The sequence below is a fragment of the Manduca sexta genome, chromosome 11 (assembly GCF_014839805.1).
Source record: "Manduca sexta isolate Smith_Timp_Sample1 chromosome 11, JHU_Msex_v1.0, whole genome shotgun sequence".
Lineage (NCBI taxonomy): Eukaryota > Metazoa > Arthropoda > Insecta > Lepidoptera > Sphingidae > Manduca > Manduca sexta.
In genome coordinates, this window is record NC_051125.1 from 1,746,921 (window position 1) to 1,768,504 (window position 21,584).

At 39.0% G+C, this 21,584-nt stretch overlaps 3 protein-coding genes across 3 annotated transcripts; all 3 read right to left on the reverse strand.

Moving 5' to 3' along the window:
* Positions 1–3,056: 3,056 nt before the first annotated feature.
* Positions 3,057–4,413, reverse strand: LOC115449604 (histidine-rich glycoprotein). The gene is made up of 2 exons (XM_030177466.2): positions 4,385–4,413; positions 3,057–3,526 (listed from the first exon to the last, which is right to left on the reverse strand). Exons 1-2 carry the CDS (start codon positions 4,394–4,396, stop codon positions 3,101–3,103), a joined length of 438 nt encoding a protein of 145 aa, XP_030033326.1. The 5' UTR covers positions 4,397–4,413; the 3' UTR covers positions 3,057–3,100.
* A 6,075-nt stretch (positions 4,414–10,488) lies between these two features.
* LOC115449608 (cuticle protein 64-like) lies at positions 10,489–13,517 on the reverse strand. The gene is made up of 2 exons (XM_030177471.2): positions 13,420–13,517; positions 10,489–10,985 (listed from the first exon to the last, which is right to left on the reverse strand). Exons 1-2 carry the CDS (start codon positions 13,429–13,431, stop codon positions 10,662–10,664), a joined length of 336 nt encoding a protein of 111 aa, XP_030033331.1. The 5' UTR covers positions 13,432–13,517; the 3' UTR covers positions 10,489–10,661.
* Positions 13,518–18,821: 5,304 nt separating this feature from the next.
* LOC115449607 (glutenin, high molecular weight subunit PW212) lies at positions 18,822–21,316 on the reverse strand. The gene is made up of 2 exons (XM_030177470.2): positions 21,243–21,316; positions 18,822–21,174 (listed from the first exon to the last, which is right to left on the reverse strand). Exons 1-2 carry the CDS (start codon positions 21,306–21,308, stop codon positions 19,045–19,047), a joined length of 2,196 nt encoding a protein of 731 aa, XP_030033330.2. The 5' UTR covers positions 21,309–21,316; the 3' UTR covers positions 18,822–19,044.
* Between the last annotated feature and the right edge of the window lie 268 nt (positions 21,317–21,584).

Sequence of the window (21,584 nt, forward strand, 5' to 3'; positions counted from 1 at the left end):
CGATAATTACCAGCTGAGTGATGTTTACACGTATTCAATAACGTAACCCATTTAAGTTAAGAAGTGCGCAATAATTTGCAGCGTTGATGCGAGGAAGCCAGTTCCGGCTCGCTGCTCCGCGCGCCTCGATACCAGCCTCGGAATGATTCATACTGGACTTGACCGGTGGATGGCGTGGGTGATGATATAATTCTGGACCTGAATAAAATTGCGCAATGTTCAAAAATTTACAGATAACGTAACGCACTTCACGTGGTCTCAGTTTCATTATTCACACTTTGGTTATATAACAGATTTAAGAATACAGAGATTCGCTCATAGGTACAATAGCTTAGTCGAAACCCTTATTTTAATAAATTAGGAACTTTAGCGCTGTTCGGGTCATGACTAGCATATGTATAGAATTGCTGCTTTCACGTTCGATAAAAGAATAAATTTTAAAAAACGTATGATGGTTGCGGGACTCGTTACAAACAAAACAAATTGTCAATGTGAACGTTCCTTTAGAATTGAATTTTGTTCGTAGTTTCACCTGCATCTGAGATTAATTTATTTTAGTGCGTCGAAATAGAATTCGTAACGCAACCATGACTTATAAAAATCCATTTAAATTCTCATAAACCGCATTTAAAATTATTCTGTATCATTAAGAAACAGCCTCAAGGTCCAGGGTGCAGCGATATTTGTTTCCTGACAGTGCGCAGGCGCAAATGACGTTATCTTCTTTTATACCTTTGCCCTGCTGCGACCTCTGCCTGATCGGATTATGTAGGTTAGCTATATCACTTAATATGCCCAAGAGGTTCGATTATAGTAGCCTCTTGACTTTGTTATTACACATTGGTTATGAAATATGGTTGATGTTTATAGATTGGTATCTAAAAATCAATTTTAAACTGTCTAGTTCAAAACATGTTTGCATTTCTATCTTTGAAATGCAAACATGTAGAATTTGCATTTAGAATTTCATGAGAACTTGTTACTACCTTGAATTAATTTTTTTTTTAAATACCAGCATGTTTTTTATTATCATGTTTAGAATATTATTATTTAATTAATCAATATGTCGTTTTAACGTAGCGCACCCTTTTGAAGAGGTATTACTGGATGTTCAGATTCTGTCGCCAATCAACGCCGCGCCGTGCAAACATTAATGTATTCCTGTTTTAACATTATAGGCAGTCAACTGTGACTTAAGACTGTTTTAGCATCAGGTTACCAGAGCAGTACCCACAAGGCTTAGTCATTTATACCTATAGTTCTGTAATAATTTATAATTCTAACTGTTGTTTCTGTTTAGACACACTTATGGCGCTTATTAGACGATTACCTAGCTGGTGTCATTTAGTTATTTAAAAAACATTATTTATTAGATTATTATATTACGCAGGTATAAAGTTATATTAAATCACCGTTTACTAAAGCCGAGGTCCCGACATTATGGTAATCCGAACGAGTCGTGTCCTTTCTGTTTGTAAACACGGTTAAGTCGGTGTCCGGTCATTTGTAACAGAGACCACGGGAGAGCAAGTTAACCCTTCATAGACACTTCTGTATTGGTAGTTGTTGTCACAGTGAGGGTATTAATGATCCTCCTAATAAAAGCTTTGTTAATTAATATACTCAGCGAACAACGAAGCGACGACCGAAGCCTAGTAGGGAATAAAACGAACTACTAACACGTCCGCATGTCCATAAGTTCAAAACCCAACAACACTTCTGACATTTCTAAAGTTACGCGTGTATTTTTTAGGAATTATCGCTTGCTTTAACGGTGAACGGAAATATCGTAAGGAAACCATTAAAAAAAATTAAGGGCATCTGAAGTCTGCCTATTTGCACTAGGCCAGCGTGGTGGATTAAGGCCTGATCGCTCTTAGTAGTCGAGGAGGCCCATGCCCAGCAGTCGGACAGTATATAATACAGGGCTGATATTATTATTATGAATAGATAACATTTATTGTTCTGTGTAGTGTGGATAAATATATCGATTTATGTAACCGTCCATCAATGTAGGTACACATCTACCGTGTCTGTTTCAGTTACTAATCAGCAGTAAGATTGACATGTCCCAAATTAGAATACATTTTAGACAATGCCATTTGGTATCGAAACACTCTTCTAAAGACACAGTGTAACAAACACATTGTTCTACGTAGGTTTAAATATATTTCACTCTTGATTATAATGATCTGTGTGACCAAATATCTCCTAAAGGGTTATTCGATCAGTAACACTACACAAATCAAAAGCGAGGCCGCGCGGAATCTTCCACATTTTTATGCAAATGCACGGATTATTAACGATGCTATCAAATTATTGCATAACACTTGGGCGGAGCGAGGTTATGATGGACTATGGATGAGTGTCATAATCAATACTACACGTAGCTACCTTAATATAATTGTAATATGAGTGGTTTTCGTCTGTCACTTTAGGCCCTTATACCCTGATTATTAATACTGTCTGATGTTACATGACACAGGTGGCTTATAAAATTGAAATGACTTATAATTGGGATTTAAAAACTGATTTCTAATGGTTTGGAGTTAGACTATGATGTTACCTGCGTGATGCAGGTCTGTAGACTGAACATACCTTTCAAATTAACTTAGAGAATTTTGAGGCGTTCGTATTTCGTCATATCTTGTAAAATAACGATAAAAGTTATAATAAATTTTACGACTGGCACAAATAGTTTTTGGCATTTCGAACAAAAATTGGTCCGCATTCCGTGACCTTTAGGGTCGGCCCACAGCCGCAGTGATATAACGAAGCAGGTAGCGCGGCCACGGGAGATGATGAGGCAACCGCCACCTTTGCCGGGCCGGCGGTAATGACATTCCGTACAGCAAAGGCAGTAATTTGTCATAAACGCAATAATGGAGCTAACTTACTGATATTTTAGGAGGTAAAGTGTGGTACTTGTGTGCTACGTCCTATGATTTCCTTGAGTACGTGTCTAAATTCGAGCCAACCCATTCTCTGATGACAAGTTTTTGTAAGTCCATCATTCTGGTCTTACTATACCTTGGATTTTAAATATAACAACCAACTGGTAAACAACAGATTTAATAATTTGGTACAAAAACTTAACTAACTACCATCCACCGAGCTTGATGTGTTTGATACGCTTGATGATGGTGGTCGGGGGGTGTATGTGTGTGTGCAGGGGAGCCACCTCGTGGATGATGGGTGCGTGCAGGTGCGCGTGGTCGTAGTGGTCGGTGATGATGGGCGCGTGCAGGTGCGCGTGGGACACGTGCGGGTACGAGTGCAGCGTCGGCACGTGCAGGTGGGACAGGTCGTAGTGCAGGTGGCCATGGTGCAAGTCGTGGTGGAAGTCATGGTGTAAGTCGTGGTGGTAATCATGGTGCAAGTCGTGGTGGAAGTCGTGGTGCAGATCGTGGTGCAGGTCGTGGTGCAGGTGTGGTGTCAGCAGCCCGCCGGGCTCGCCGAAGATGCCGCGCTTGTCACGAGTCTCGGACGGTGCGGCCCATGCGGCGCCCAACAACAGGATGCACACCTGGGATTAGAAGAGCGAATTAGATCTTTATACTTTTATTCTTAAATTCATTCTGCAACACTCATCAGTCAATATAAATTTGTTTAAAATACCACATATTCTATTACAAGAAGATCCCTGTAGAGAAATAGAGAGTTAAGAGAGATAGTCACGATCGGGTGACCTACTAGTTCGTTTATCGGCCTTCTACTATAACCAAGGCGGTTCGAGATGAGGATGGCGGCAGATGTTACATTATGTATGGTGCATCACTAAGTTTTAATCAATTTTATGACAACGAATATTAATGATTATTTTGATTCATTTATGCGGACCTCGTTCTCCTTATATACTTCTATATACACTAGAGACGTCACGCGGCGTTGCTTTAGTAAAATAACATAAATTAAATATAGCAATAACCCTTAACTAGGTTAAGAGATATGATTCTAGTGACGTAGTGGGTTATGAGAATTTAAGTTAAAACGTAATTAAAAAATTAAAATCTATCTCTATTGATCTTCTTCTTGTTCTAAATAATGAATAAAATGTGGTTCTTTTCACTAAAACATGAGGAAGAAAAACAAAAGTTCGTTTAGTGAATGAGGCTGCTATGATGTTCCGTACGATTTTCATGAAGATTCTATTCAGTATTCTGAAGCCATAGTCATTCAGAAATTGAATACATAATTATTATCCTTTTCCTCTTGTATGTAATCTAACAGTCATTGGTTAACATTTAACTGAAGCCTCACAGCACACCACACTAGACCCTAACACTGATAAAAAATCAGCCTACGACCTTACATAACAAAACTTTCTATAAAAAAACATTTAAAATTCCGTTCACAAATCACTGGTAATTGATAATGAACTCACGAAGAACTTCATGATGGTTTCGAGGGTCTTGCACTTGTGATGCTTTGGGCCCGTTGTCGAAGAAATTTATACTGGGTAGAGTCATTAATTCGAGTGGTTGCGACAGCGGACCCTCCAGCCCTGCGGCCGGGTTGTGAAATAGTGGATGATACACTTCCATCAGTATGAATTATTAATTAGTTACGTGATGTGCCCTTCGGAGGGTCGGTGACAATATTGATGAGACGAGAAGATGCGATTACAACGTATTATCGGATGCTACTTAAATACGGTAAAAAAACAAAGCTTTTGAGTTGTTCCTAATTGCTCATATTTTGTTATATAATTTAAGAAAAGGAAATAGGCAGAAGACTGTATTGGAATTTGGGAAGATTTATTAGATCTTTCTCGTATTTGTCTAAAGACAATCACCAGTTTATGTCGACGAGACAATTTGACATCAACCCGGACGAGCCGACCCGTTCGTGCTGTAGATACAATAGGCTTTAACGCAATGTATTTACTAATAATTGATAATTTGGGACTATATACCATTATTATGTACGCAAATAACGGATACTTAAATTGTACATAACTGCGTAACTACACTTTGAAGTGCCGTTATACAACATAAGACATAAAATTTTATGTTCGGAATGATCTCAAAAATAAACATTGTGCCATTATTTTATTGGAGTCTTTAGATAAAAAGACTAGTTTCGATTAAACGTCACTAAATAATAGACATTTCAAAAAAAGGAAAATTTTATACACGTTCAAGTACAGTGCATCTGCTGGATATGGATCTACTTTATGTGACATAGTTACTACAAGCCTGGTGTGCTCGTCACTTTATCAGTCTAGTGTAAGTATTATATATTTTATATCAAAAACAGTACTTGCACTATATTTGTCTGACCATGCAGTTGTAATTTAGAACCTCATCTGTGTTACAACTTATCTGTGTAATATGGATATAGTGATAAGTCTATGTAGCAATGAGAATGATGCTTCTTGCGTCGATAGAAAACAATATATAAGAAAATTTATAAATAAATATTACATATTTGAAAAAGTAGGTATATCAAATTCAGTTTCATGTTTCTTAAACAACTGCGTCTTAGCAATGATATTGTAAGTACATTTTCTAGGAACGGAAGCTATTTAAGAGTGTTGTTGATTATATATTTCTAAGTTATACTTTAAATTAACCTTTAGTTTTTATGTAAAGATGTGTTGCATCAGGTTATTATAGTAATAAATTATAGCTTTAGACGAATATTCACGTTCCGAAGGCCAAATATTGAAGCGTACATTAGTCGTGACCTACAGGAATTTCATTTACATAATGCATATCTCGTAACACTTCTGTACCCCTTATTGATTTTTTCGACATGTGCTGGAGCTGATGTTTCATGTATATTTATTCCAAAGAAATATGTATGCATGTGATTTCCGCATGATAGAATGCGCCTGAGTGTCTATTCTTAAGTACCCTATTTCAGCCGCCAGACAGAGAGCACGTAGTCACCAGTGATATTGGATAATAACAGTTATAACATATGATATGACATGTTGACAAATCGATTACGGTTTTACACAGTTTTGTGTAATAAAGAGTTGGACATTTCGTCAATCGGTTTCTCCAGAGGTTGCACCAAATTTCACTGATTTATTAGGGTTGTTTTAACTATAACGATTTCTTTCCTAGATCTATCAAAAAAATGAGACCACGCTAGTGCTTCTTGCCATTTTTTTAAAATATAAAAATGACTTTGAATTGTTAGTTAATTGTCAGATTTATTATTTCCAGTAGTTCCACTTAGAAAAGAAAAAATAATAATAAGTACCAGTCGACGCGGCGCTGGAATAGTGGTGGTTACATGTGCCCCTTACTAAAACTTTGAGCAATATGACATTAAACTTATTGCTATAACGTTTTAAGTAGGTACATAGTTAATATCTAGACTTTTTGAAATACAAAAATTAGTCAAGAGACGTTTGCATTAATTATTCTTAGTACAATGGAATATTCTAAATATGATATACAAAAGCCCAATAAGGAGACTTCGTGATAATATTTGAATTTTCATTATAAAAATGCACTTAGTACACCAAAACTCCTATATGGTAGTCTGTGTTTTAAAACACAAGCTTGTGTCATGAGAATTACGCATTAAAAGGAATTTGGATAAAAATATTTTATAAATGTAGGAAATCAAACCACCTTAATATAGTTTCAGAGTTAATTATTCCTTGTGAAGACATCTGCTTCTGCAGTTGTATTATTACTGAATGACTAATACTGAATTATTATTGACTTTATATTTTTTAAAAAGATCAAGATGGCAATGCTTATTGGAACTTCTGGGTTCAGATAGCTTGTATATTCATAAAGGTTATGATGATCCATCACACTGCTTTTATGGTATTATCGTCCGTCTCTTAAAACTTCTTATAATTTTAAAAAATGGTCCCACCGTTTAACATTAAATGCGAAAACTTGCCTGAGCAATGGCAATTAAAGAAATATTAAAATAAATTAAAATTAATCGTATATTGGATTGACCAACACATGTTTAATTCATAGCGGGACCGACTCGGCGTCACCTCGCGTGTTGATTTTGATTCATGGATATTTCCTTTTTGGTTTGTGTTACGTGAACAATGTAAGTGCCGACGCGCGCACGAGTGATCGCTGCTGTTTATTATTTATTGTCGCAAAAACAACACGAGTTAAAACAGAACAAAAATAATTATGAATGTAATCTCTTAGTTTTTATAATCGAACGCTTTAGACACTCGGCGTGTAAATAAGTGTGTATAAAGTGGGTAATAAACGTTAATTGACGCCATCCTGTAGTAATTTGTCTACAGCATGAATGGACCGCCTAGGCCAGTGTACCAAGTCAGATAGACTGCCTTGTTCTAACAGCTCAGTATGGCATTTCTTCTAGCAAGAGAGATTTGCAAAGGCCTAGAGTCTCTCTCCTTTCCTAATACATTTTGCTACTTTACAACGTCGGCAGTACATCGCTTATTCTTTTAGTGTTACGGATATTTACAAAAACTTGTACATTTTTTTACCTAAGCTATAATATCGTAAAATTTTACTTTCAGATAAGTGGTAAATAAATATCTTCTATTGTATTATTTTGTTTTTGAATTTAATATAAAATATGATAATAAAAATTATTTGGAACATCGAGCCTGGATGTCCGCTTAACGCCTTGTAAAACCAACCTGAGCATTCTAGTACACATAGCAGCCCTACACTGACATGTGCTGCGGAGTCGTGTTTGTTACGAGCGCCACTCCCGCAGCAGCCCCACGTATGTAGCTCGCAGATGTGACGTGAGATAAAGTAACCCGTTCACGCGCGGAATGTGCACTCTGTTGAGTAATGTGTTATGTATATGGCACACTCTAGATGTACTTATTTTTATTGAGGTCCGGATTTTAAACAGTTGATCAGTGTTAAGGATATCATGCAGCGAGATTTAAGACTCACGATTTTAGATAGGAGATGCATTTTTCCGTGTTTTTATATTGTTGTAAAAAGAAGCGATAGTCTAGTGGCAAAAGATAGCTGAGACAGAGATTCCAGGTTCGATTCTAATACAAGAATATCGTCCCTGAACAAATGCTACTTTGAATGCTTGCTGTAATACACGATGACGGTGAATTGTGAAGCGCGTCGAAGTCTTTTTCTAGTCGAATTTCCCACGTAGCGTGTTGAAGGTTGTACCGCACGCGTCGCGTGTTTTCTAGTTTTATGTGAGCATTACATCAGTTCGACGAGGATGCCTCGCTCGTGACCCGTTTGGAATAATTTCCGTAGGTTTATTAAGCTGTGTAATTAAGTATTATTGATGAATGATTTTAATTATTATTTTGTTTCTTGACTAGTTGTCAGATGTAAAACAGGAACTATAATTAACATATTCCATCGCGTATCCTTTGTTCTAGGTTTAGAACGAGAAAGGACATTGTCAGCTATATATTTAACGAATCGGATCCGATCGCTTTTTTGTTTCCTTAATCGTTAAATTTCAAAATATAAATGTCTGACAGATAAGTGAAACATGTATGTCCGTGTGTTCCACACGTTCAGCGTGAGTTCTGGCTACCCACTAGAGCGGTCGTGTTGCGCCACCGCTATACTTTCCGCATTGGTTTATTGGTTTGTTATAATTACTTACATTCTCAGCGCTATTGACATTTGTTATGTCATTTATGTTTGTTATGTATTTTATCAAACGCTGACATAATTAGAGCGAGATAATAAACTCTAATACTACTACTAATAACTATTCCGCATTATAATAAATTTCGTTTAAATTGTTTTTCAATTTATGTGTTGGTTGCCTAATCGAACTAAGCCAGTGTGGCGGACGAAGGACAAATCCTTCTCATTAGTAGAAGAGGCAGTGGGACAGTAATATATGGCTGTTATTTATATTTTTATCTGCGCTGAAGATCATGACTAGGATCACAGTTATTGTTTTAGCAAACTAAAGTGTGTCATGTGGCTATAACTGGGTAAAGCCCTGTCATAAAGTTTGAAAATAGAGAATTTATTAAACCAAGGTAGGATATATTCAGTTTGGACAACAATTAGGAGCTTTCAAAATTCCTTGTGATCAATTAATACAATCAATGAAAATTTTTATTGAATTAATAACAATTCTGATTTAAAATCAGGTTTTAAACGTAATATAGTCTTTAAAATCAAGTTTTAAATGAAATATAGTCAGTATTTAAAACCTAAACTAACTCTTAATAATATCCGTCAATTTACCCACAATTTAATAGCCATAAATCTACAGATATTTGTTATACCTGCGTAGAGAAGTTCGCTATCGCGTATGTGGCTTTCCAGATAGAATTTCGCAAGTTTCCGTTTCCGCTTGCGACAACGCTGGGCCTATTTCATTCAAGTCTTGCAAGTACCTTTTGCCATTAAACGGCTTTTATATCAATGTAAAATGACTATTATGTGATAAAATATCAATTAAATCATGAAAAAATATGCCCTTCGTTAACCTCATGGCGGCGCTTGGTCGGTGAACCGTGTTTGCATTCGACGTAAAGAAACAATTAGTGTGAGTTTCGTGATTAGGGATTGGACATGCACAGTACAACGATATGTTCGTTACTTTAATAATAAAATACGATATTTGATCATTAAACATTTTTGTCAGTTTTGAAGCCGCTTACCAATTTCGCACGATCAGAGTGGCTTTCAAATAACGTCTATATCGATTTATAGATTAAGTTGTACCAATTTTATAACACTATTAAATATTTATAATTTGCCCAATATACTCGCACCAAATCCACTGACCACGTGTGAGTCAATAGTTAGGAAAGCTATGATTTATGTTGGGTTTATACTTGTATCTGTCAACATGCGTTCGTTAGTTCAATATCGTTTGTTAATTGTAAATAGGGCGAATGGTTCTGACCCCTAAGGTTCTATAATATTTGCTAACTGTCGTATTTAGACCTATTAATACGCTAGTACGAAGCGTACGCTCCGTGCGTATCAGTGGGTCTTACTTTTATAGGGCCTCTATCTTTTGAATCGTTATAAGTAATTCGCCTTAATTTTCAAAAAATATGTTTTATAATAGCGGATATTTTTACAAATAAATTGAGACAGAACAAAAATTAATGATACGTTAATTAGATACGTAGGTACTTAATAACTTTTTACTTTTAATAGAGAGTTGTTTTTGTAGTTAAACTATAAATCAATCAGTAAGTAAACAATCTTATTAACCATGTTGTTGAATAAATCAGTTTTGATTCATGGAACGTATAAACTTGGTTATAGTTGTAAGCGAAATTACGTAAATGGTATAGATAGTGGTAGTATTCAGAACGAATTTGCATACTTACTTCCATATAAAGCTTTCGTATTCTAAAGCGAATAATATGATGAATTTACAAATAATCTAGATATAATTTGCTTTTAAATACAAATTCAACGTAAATTTTCGCCTTATTGGAAGGACTAGTTAATTCATGTATTTTGATACTCAGAGTTGAGAAGTGTTATAAGAGATTATAATAATAACTAGATTGCAACTTGTTATAAGGATTTTAAACAAATAAACACATTTTTTTAGAAAAAAATATATTAAAATATGAAACGAGGACGTAATTGAACAATTAATTTGGCACTCGGATACACGCGTACACTAAATCAAGTCATCTAATAAACTGCGCATACTGTCGACAACAGTTTGCTAGTTCTGACAACCTGCCTGCTTAATATTACTTGAAGTGTCGCTCAATGCCATCCATGTCCGAAGCCATGTCCGAAGCCGAGGGAGCCGTAGAGCGGCGCGCTGTAGGCAACGCCGTGTCCCAGCACCGGGGCGGCGGCGACGCCGTGTCCGTACAGGCCGAGCCCGTGGCCGTAGTAGCCGTGGGACACGAGCGGCGCGGCGGCGGCGAGGCCGTGCCCGTACACGCCGTGGTCGTAGAATCCGTGCGAGATGATCGGCGCGGGCGCAGCGACCGCAGCACCGTATCCGAGCCCGAGAAGGCCGCGCTTCTCGTTCTTCTTCTCCTCGACGGCGTGCGCGGCGACGGCCAGCAACAAAATGCAGAGCTGAGGAATATTTAAAAATAATAAATAGATGTATTGTAAACACAGAATATTGGTAAAAGAGCAGATGGAGCTTTTGGAGGTAAGGAAGCCCCATGAATACTCAAAATACAAATGTCGTTTTGCCATATTTATTGCAGGTATTTAAATATTTTTTCGTGTCTGTTTCGTCTACTTTTCCTTACTTAATAAAATATAATTACATTAAAGTGAAAGATTGAAAACCAAAATTGCAATATGTCACGTGGATTCGAAGTGTGCTTATATAAATAGCATTGACAATTTAGAGTACCCACGAAGCTAGGAAATGAGTAGAAAAAGATATTGGTATTTGTAAATAATCCTATATAATTCCGTAGATTTATATTACTTCGCGCGATAAAACAGAATAAATTACAAGCATAATTAAATTTCATGTTGTATTATGAACTAAACTTGAATGACTGCTTATTGCATCAAATGTGACAAACTACTTGAAGGTATAAAAATCATTTCTAATGGCCGTAGACAGCAGACGCCATAGTGAAGCAATCATACGCAATGCGCGCGTAAATGGATCATTCCGCGTAGAGACAACGTTTGCGGATTTTTATAGACTACATTTCTATGACCACTTCGATATAAATATAATAGACATTAGGTGTAAATATAGATTGCCAAATCATTTCACTAAACTTTAAATCATGCGACAGAGGAGGGTGTATTGTGATAACATTTTAAAGACAAAAAGAAGTATAATACGACGTTTATTTAAACTGCAACTTTCAACGTACAATACTTCGTCATAAGTTAGAGAATACTGAACAAAATGATCTAAATTATACACCAGCTAATACTACACTGATTCAGCGTTATGTCAATAAAATAGCAGGTTTTTTTATTAATACACTATGTATATGCGACATCTATACAGTCGGAAACAAAGTGTGTTGCATAATGAATGTCCTTCAGCTGCACTGTGGAGTGTGGACGCGACGAATGACAATCAGATATGGGTTATCAGAGCGCCGCCGTGTTGATGCAAATGTCAACAAATACCACAGTGCAGTGGATCTCTCGCCCTTCCCTCTGACGCGTCAGTAGGTACAGTACGCGGGTCACGAGGGCTCCCACGGTAACGGCGAAAGGGCAATCAAACATTACGCAAGGATTTTTCGAAACGGACCGTTTACCGAAGAATGTTTTTCATTTTATCTTCGTATTTGCCTTTTTTGTAGACACTGTTAAATGGGAGTGGATGTTGATCGAGTTGTTGCTGGGGATTCGGGTTCAACAAATAGTATACATATAATTTGCATTTTTAAATATTATTTGGGTATTATGACTGCCGCGGTGGCGTAGTTGTATTACGGTACAGTGCTGAGGACGCGGGTTCGATCGCCAGGTCGGGCAAAGTGACATTGGGTTTTTCTATTCAATATCAGCCCGTTGTCTGCAATTTGTCTGCGCACTAGTGTGTGTGTGTGTATAGGTATTGAAGGTACTATTTGTTGATTCCACAGTAAAGGAAAACATCGCGAAAAGTCCCTCCTAAGAGTTCCTCGTAAGAATGTTATAAAAAACCACTTGATATACAAGTTGTGATAATCCTGAATAACGAACTAATCCTGATGAATTGTCGAAAGAGTCGAGTATGGAAACTCGAAACTGGTAGTTGGATAATTGAACATAGGACTGATATTATTACACTGAACGCTTACACGTATATTCTAACAATGATATGTAGAGGCGCTACTTCGACCACCACTATTCTCGTCAGACAAGATCCTATTTTTTGTCAAAAAATAAGAAAAGAATCAACAAAATCAATTCACCCAGTCAAAAGTTCTGATGTAACAAACATAAATAAAGTCGAATTGAGGACCTCCTCCTTTTTTTTGAAGTCGGTTAACAAAATAATGTCACGTAGCTTTAAAAATTACTCAAAGCATAAGTAAAATTCTTGATTGATAATATAGGAATTTACAGTTTTACAGGTAACCAAGCTTTGAATTCATTGGTAGGAACGTAGAGCTTGTAAAGACTAATATCGATCGTATATTGGAGAATGAAATATATACTAACTCCTTTTCGCTATTAGATTACCGAATATTTCGGGTTTATTCGTGCGAATTATATCGAATGGCAATTTTTAATAATGTTAGATACTTAATTGATCTATTAGTGGAAATGAGACGTTATTGAAGGAAATCATATTATACCGATAGGTATTTAGGCACAATGTCCGTTTTCAGTCACTATAAAACTATTGAGGCCTATGTCAGAAAACAATCCAGGTAATTACTTTATAAATGTAGTATTTGAACAAACTAGGGCTTAGGACGTAGAAAGATCTAAAGTCGACTTCATAATAATATTTTTTACAATTCCTACCCATTAAATCATTTAACTTAGTTTTTTTTTTGTATTTTTTGGAAAATAAAAAACTTATACTTACAGCAGCCTTCATGTTGTTTGTTGTGTGGTGTGTAGGGTGGTGACGAGGGAGCGACTGTGCGAGCACTATGTCCTGCCGAGGCCCTGCGCGCCTTATATTGCGCCTGCGCCGGACCTAGCTCGCTGCCGCGCCGCAAGCGCCGGCACCCAAGTGCACTTAGCAGCTCGCAATTGCCGTGATTACAGAATCTTTGGTATAATTTTGTTTATATTTTCGTATCTTTTAAAAAAGTTGGATATTGCCTTTAAATTTTAAATTGGAAATTGAAACATCAATCTTCTACTAACACAGTTATTTGAGACCCTAAATTTTATTTCCGCTACTTGCTAATACAATGTCTTCCGATAAATTACATTATAACGTTTACGTAGATTTTCAGTAAAATTATAAAACCTGCCATTAGTTTTAAATTCTCTCGTCTATCTATCTCTATCAGTATGTACGGAAGCACACATACCTGCTTGCTCCTGGACAATCCGTATAGTCCTACCGGAGACTCGTGCGGCCGCTGCACCGAAACGCACAAAATCGTGGGAGCACGCGGCTGTCACTCGGTATCTGCTGCCATGACAATATGTTATTGTAATGTAACACTCTTTTTACCAATCATTTGTTCAATTGTGTGTATCGGTTCAATACGGTAAGGTCTTAATGGAGTAGGTTACTACTCGCCATACACAATATAACAGTGAAGTAAGTTGTTAGTACTTATTAATCGTAACGCTCTAATGATCTGTCTCGCTTTTCGTATTCTTGGAATTTTATTTTGGCTTCGTAAATGCAACTGATGAGGATTTTGCATTACTATAGTGCATTAAAGTATGTTGAAACTTTGTTGCGATGTTTGGGCAAGTTTTTATTCCGATAGTTTTTATCGGTACATTTTGTAGGTTGGGTTCTTACTTGTTTATTAGTCCAAATGTGTATATAGATTTATGGGCGATCGTATCGCTTACCATCAGGCGAGCGGCATAGTCGTCTCTTCATTCAACCACAATAAGAAAGAAATAATAAACGCTACAAGCAAATTCATGAACTTGCCTCTAGTTCATCTAATTTATCTCTTTATGAAATTAATAAAATTAATAACAGAAACGTTGCTGTTGACATTTCATCACAGAAGACAATTAAACAGATGCATTGAACACGGGCTTCCTGTTTACAGCAGCCGGCGCACGGCGCTGTAATATCTTACTACACGGTGCGAGCTAGTGTGCAAGCTGAGATGCGAGTTACTCTGCTAAGCTTAGCATAGCACTAACACCGTATATTTCATTATGCCGCAGTATTTCCGGACAGATACGACCTGGCGACCTTTAAAAGAAGAGCTTATTCCCACCTAAAAGTCCGGCAACGCATCTCTATGTCCTCTGGTATTGCAGAAGTTCATAGGCGGCAGTGGTCACTTACCAACAGGTGAATATTATGCTCGCCCCCCTATAACAAAAAAAAATTGTGAGGCGGTCAGTTACTCTCATTGTTATACTTATAACTATTTTTACAGTCATCTTTGGTCTACTGCCCATATCTATTTGGCAGTATTTGTTCGCCATGTAAAGCAGCTAGTTCACATTGCACGAGGACCCGAGGTAAATAGAGCTACATCAAATTTTAGTTTGCCTTGATTACCAACGCAACATCGTATTCTAGATCTATGAACTAAACTATGTTGCATATCATATTATGTTTATGAACTTAAAGCAAGAATTGAATGAACATTCAAATGCACGAATCTTATTTTAATTTCCTTGGAGATACTTTCCTAGTGTAAACCTTAACCATTAGTCATAGTGTAACAAGTGATTAATCACAGCGCATGAATGTGTCGCGCAAGTTTCCGCCGCGTAAAAGGCTTGCGTTATGGCGGGTGGTGTACTCGTGTGGTCGCTGGCCAGTGGCCACTCCTCATAACATTACCTCATGTGTCCACTCCTCCAGCCGCTGTTGCATGATGCTCCAGATAGGGTAATATTGCATATTGTAGTAGCTGACAGTCCGAAACTATGACATGAATACTTCATCGGAACGTTATTTATTGCCTTTAGAGACCAAAATTTATTATGCCAAACTTAAAAAGCAACTGAATTTTTGGACCGAATCGTGCGATTGATATGTTAAACATTCACTCTCAATTCAATCATGAAGACGAGCTCATACCTTAAAGTGTAGAGAAGCCATTGACTATCCAACGCAACGTAAAATTACCTGTATTAATAACCGTTTGAAACGGAATGTTTAAGGTACCTTGGCGACATCCGCATCCGTCGGCTTGTTAATCGGCTGGTCCAGATTAGCTGTATCAAGGGTGAGAGCGGGGATTGAGGGCTGAGCGCTGAGTGGCGGACATTGCGCAAATATGTCACTCGAGACGCCTTACCTGACCTTTCGTTTGTAAAATATCAATAATATCGCGATAATTTATTCATAAATGTCGCGTTTAATGTTACTAGAACAACGAGAGCATTTTTGGGTCAAAAACAGCGAACGAACACTTAAATCCATTTTTAAATTATTTCCGATTCATAAAGACAGTTCGGTACGGGATCGAACCTGCGTCTCCTAACTTGTCAACCAACACTAGAGTTTTTTGGCCGTCCTTCTCTGTTGAGAACTGCCTTACAAACTGGTGGTAGAGATTATATTGACAGAATCTAAAGGTTTACCATTTAATTTTTTTTTTATTTCAATACCTAGACCTAGTAAATAATTATTAGGCGCAATATGCTGGAGGTTCGTACGCCAGAGCCCGGTCAGTGACTCGTATTGTTTACTTCGCCACTACATGCGGTCACCGATTGATTTCCGCAAATTAATACTCCTAGCGACCACTACTACTCGCGGCGACCCAAGCACACAATTTCGTATGTTATCTTTATATACGTGTTATGTTTTACTCAAGACTCTGTCTGCATGAATGTTCCTATCGTGGTCCAGGCTATAAATTCCGACTTGCTACTTCTGTTATATCTCTTTGGCGTGTTTCACATTAATATCGGTAGCGTAGTTGTACCACTGTTCTGAGGTTTCAGGTTCGAATCCCGGGTCGGGCAAAGTGATATTTAGGTTTTTCTGTTCACTAGCTCGGAGTTAGGAATTTGTGTTCGATATGGCGATAAGCTCGCCCTCTACCACATCATGGGTCAGAAACCACTTGGCGAAAAGTGGGTGCCGTGGTTGCACTTCTGCCTGCCCTTGAGGAAATAAAGACACGATGTGTGTTAATTTTCTGCAATATATAAAACATGTTCGAATTTGTGATTTTCTTATGACCATTTTCAAGATAATGTTAAGTTTCACATATGTAATAATTTTGTCAATTATAATTAAACTTTTAACTCATGGCTGGTGCCATTCAATAGTCTCTGCCTACCTCTATTGGGACAAGGGCGTGAGTATGTACTACTGAAATTTTATTGCATTGAGAAAGTTATCATCTCAATGTTTCCGGGAAATCATGATAAAGCTACTATTAAATACTTTATTATTTAACTATAAGTTTGTGAGGCCAGAGCTATACTTAGAAATGTCACTCATGTTCCAAACCATATGGAATAATACTATGTAGTATGATAAAAAGCTAAATATTTAAAGTAGTATGTAAAGTAAGCGTTTTAACAGGAACCTTGTGTTGTTATTTATAAGCTTTCAATGTACGGCCGTTAATGAATGTAAAATTTTATGCATAATAGCAATGTGTAAGTTTAATGAGACACTATGCCCGTGATAACAGCCCTACGATAATTACGAGCGAGCAATAAGCGCCAAAACTGGGTCGCGCAGGCGCATGCGCAGATTTTGACATTTCTGTGCAGTTCATTTATTAGGTTCGCTGTAATGTATGTATTCGGAATTGCGTATCTCTATGGATCTCATATTTTGTAATGTATTTATTTTTGGTATTTAGTTAAGTCCGTTAAGTGCGGGATGTGATTTGACTATCTATTAAATAACTTAATTTTATTGCAATATAGTATGGCATTTCGATTTAGTAGTTGATGTAGACTGTAAGTAAGGCAGATCAATGTTATTGTAACTAATTAGTTTAAATAATTTTAAGTTTATAATATCAAATTTACTTATTTTGATCGTTCTTTATGATATTATGAATCTTAACTCAGCTTATTCCTGTCTTAAGAATATACTATTTTTTTTTACTTATTATCTTAATAATATATAAATGTGAATGTGAATGTCTGTTAGAATTAAATGCAGTCACGACTAAACAGATTTGGATGAAATTTGGCACAAGAGCAGAACATGTCCTTGATTATCAGATGGATTACTTTTATCCCCGTAATTTGCTCCTATGGGAGAGTATAAATTTTAAAATTTACTTTAGTTACCAGTACTTTTTACAGGTGACAATATGAATTGCTACAGAGATTTAAAGACTTTTGGACAGGGAAAAGCCTTATTGCGCGGGAAATTCTGCGGGTGAAACGTGTTTGAATGTAATACTTCATACTCGCTTCACGGTTCTATGTTACGGCTTCTGTACACAGGCCTCCTCTATTTATATTCGTCTCTCAATGATAAAATTATGTACATTTAGTAAATACCTGAAAGGCTTATTTAAAGTAAATATTATATTATATTAAAAGTAGAGAAATCTGCTTAAAGCCATATGGCAGTAATCACGAGATATTATTTATTTTGGTGAATTATCCAGCTATAAATGAAAGTTCAAGGATTAGAAATCGTGACGGCTTCTTATAGTTTTTAAGTAGTTATTCTTGAACGGGCAAAGCGTAAAGAGTGTTTTTTTTAAAAAAGAGTGATGTATAACTCGTACAGAAATTTGAATAAAATTATTATTTTCCCAGCACGCTAATTCCTCCCTTAGGTAAATTATGAAATGTTTATATATCCTATTCGCATATAAGGCTAAAGCCTTCGCCTGAGGATCAGACATTATCAAAAACCATTATTAGCCATATCGCTTAAAATCTTATCTGTGTCCTGTCTTAGTATATCGAAAAACAAATTATAATGTGTAATGGTATTAGAGCGGCCGCCACGCCAGTCGCCACGCGTCCCACCTGCGGCCCACATCTGTGCCGGACACGCGGCTGACATATCTGACGTTGTCTACACCACTCACATGGCCCAAACCCCAGCCCTGACATCATTACCATACACACGAATATTGTTACGTATCCGGGTGTTTTGTGCCGCGTCGCTTCTGGGCTAATTAGCTTTACCTATACGATATGTGAGGGATTAGTTTTGCTCACAGCTCCACACGTCTTACTAAAGTTAGATCCGAAACATTGAGGGAAAATGTCCTCCTACAAATTCTTTTTAAATTTGTTTAGATATAATTTGACAGATTAAGCTGTAATAGTGTAAAAAATTCTGAATCCTTTCTATTTTTAATAGTTTCAGGTGTAAAAAAAAAACGATTTATTTAAAAAATATAATTTATTTACAAAATAAATAAATTGAATTAAAGCTATGTTAATAAGTTACCAGTAGACGGTATTAGGCAATACATGAACGTGAATGCACTCGATCGAACAATGAACAATATCATTGTCACATATTTCACAAAAACTCGCTGTCCGTGATACTCGACACTCGCCAGTCAATACACTATCACACGATGAGGTAACACTCACACAGGGATTATCGGAAATGGTCGAGGGGGCGGTCGAGCGGCGGCTGCAGGCCCAGGGGAATGTGGTTATGGAACCGCTGCTGCTCGCCCTCGCCTTCCGAGCTGCGCCCTTCCGCCTGCGGCACGCCGTACTCGTTGCTCGGCTGCTGCGCGAAGTTGAAGTCCTGGGCGGGCTGCCCGTACTCCTGGGCCGGCTGCGGCGTGCCGTACTCCTGGCCGAGTTGGTGGTTGTTGTAGTTTTGATCGTACTGCCCCTGTTCTATCTGCGTCTGGATGTGGTGCTGCAGCTGGTGCTGGTAGTCATACTGCTCGTCCCCGGCGTGCTGCTCGAACACCTGCGTCCCCTGCTCCTGTGTGAACTGATGGTGACCGTCTTGAGGGTATTGTGCCTCTGGGTGCTGGCCTTGAGAAAAGTCATGAGCTTGCGGCTGCACTGGGTTCCAACCATCATGATCTAGAGGCACGGAGGATTGGTGTACTCCAGGCTGTGATGGTTGTATTTGAAAGCCAGGCTGTCCTTGAAATTGGGGCACATTTGGTTGCAGAGGTTGCACACTCAGATCGGGCTGACCGGGTTGCAAGTTGAAGCCGGGTTGTGGTTGTAAATGCACGTCAGGTTGTCCGGAATGATAGTTGATATCGGTTTGACCGGGTTGCACGTGGACGTCAGTGTTTCCTTGTTGACCGTGAATGTCGTATTGTCCGGGCTGGAGATGTAGCTCAGGTTGTCCGGAGTGATAGTGCACGTCTTGTTGCCCGGGTTGAAGGTGGTAATCCGGCTGTGCTTGGTGGTAGTGAACACCTGCTTGACCCGGCTGTAGATGGAACTCAGGTTGTCCAGGTTGTAAATGTAATTCAGGTTGTCCGGATTGCAATACACCAGGTTGTCCAGGATGCAAGTGGAATCCGGGTTGCACAGGTTGAAGATGCAATTCTGGTTGGCCTGGTTGAAAGTGTACTTCAGGTTGTCCATGGTGTAAGTGAACTTCTTGCTGTCCCGGTTGTAAATGAATTTCAGGCTGACCTTGATGTAAGTGGACTTCAGGTTGGCCGGGCTGTAGATGTACTTCAGGTTGTCCTGGATGATAATGAACTTCTGGTTGTCCAGGGTGGAAATGCAAATCGGGTTGAGGTTGGTGTAGATGCACCTCCGCTTGACCTGGTTGCAAATGAACGGCAGGCTGTGGGATCACCTGTGTGGGGTGTAATAGATTAGGCTCGACAGGCACAGGTGCTGCGGGCTGAGGATGCTCAAATACGACTCCATTATGCGCGCCACCTTGAGGCACGAGATGGTAAGGCGGGACCTGAGGACGATCGAAGAGCACCGGACCCACTCCTCCGGCAGCTGCGAAAGGTAGGAAGGGGGCCTGGTAATTAAAGGCATAGCGAGGATATTGAGCGAACACTGAAGTTTGTACAGCGCCACCAGGGCGTAAGATGTACGGGATCTGTTGAGCAATCGGGTACACTGGAGACACAACTGGGGCTGCCGGTAGAGGCACAGGTGGTCCAGGCAAAACAGGCTTCAAATGTACATGATTAACTGGTGCGGCTACGGGCACTGGCACAGCTGGGGCGGGGAGTACTGGCGCAGGTAATACTGGGGCAGGGTGGATCACCGGCGTGGGAGGCGGCACTGGCACAGGATGCGCTATCGTAGCGGTCGGCTGAGGCACCGGGACTAGAGGAGTTGCAGGGAGTGGCTCCGCGGGCACGATAGGGAACACCGGCTTTGGTTCCACGTGATGATGGTGATGGTGAAAATGATGGTCAGGTTTAGGCAAAAGCACTGTCTTTGAATGATGAGGGAACTTTAGCCCGTAGTGAGGATGAGGCACGGGCACTTTATGTCCTACTGGTACCGGGTATCGCGAGATAAGAGGATGAGTAAGAGGGACCTTCACCGCTGTCACAGCAGCAGTGGGAGGGTACGAGACGACCAACGGCTTCACGACGGAGTGCGTCACGACTGGGATGTCGTGTCCGAGCTTGTAGGGCGGCACCGCGGACAGGATGCCGCGCTTGTGGTGCTTCACTTTGGCCGCAATCCTGCCGATCAGCTTCGCCTTGGCCGCCTTGACGTGGGCGACATCGCCCGCCGCCAACCACGCGCACGCGCACAACACCAACGCGATCTGAAATCCACGCACCATGTTAACACGAGATCACATCACACGACACTGCACTGGCAACTCCTACTTACGCAGGTAAGCTTCATGTCGAGCGGTCGGCCGGTCGGCGCCACTACTACACTGAGACCGAGTACCATCACCGGCCGCCACCCATACTTATAACTTAAAACGCATCGCATTAGTATGTAGCTGGTGTCCACGTTTCACTCGGGGTAGCCGGACGCTCCGGCTGCGAACTTCGTCCTTACGCGATAATGCTTTCGACTGTTCCTAAACGAACATCTAAATGCTTCTTCCGAAATTGTAGCGTTCCAAATGCTGACTTATTTTAAGGTTGTAGAGTTCATTATTGTAACGAATGGTTTGTCTTATGCGGGCACGTAGCAGGCTGCCGTCATTCCTGTAACAAGAGC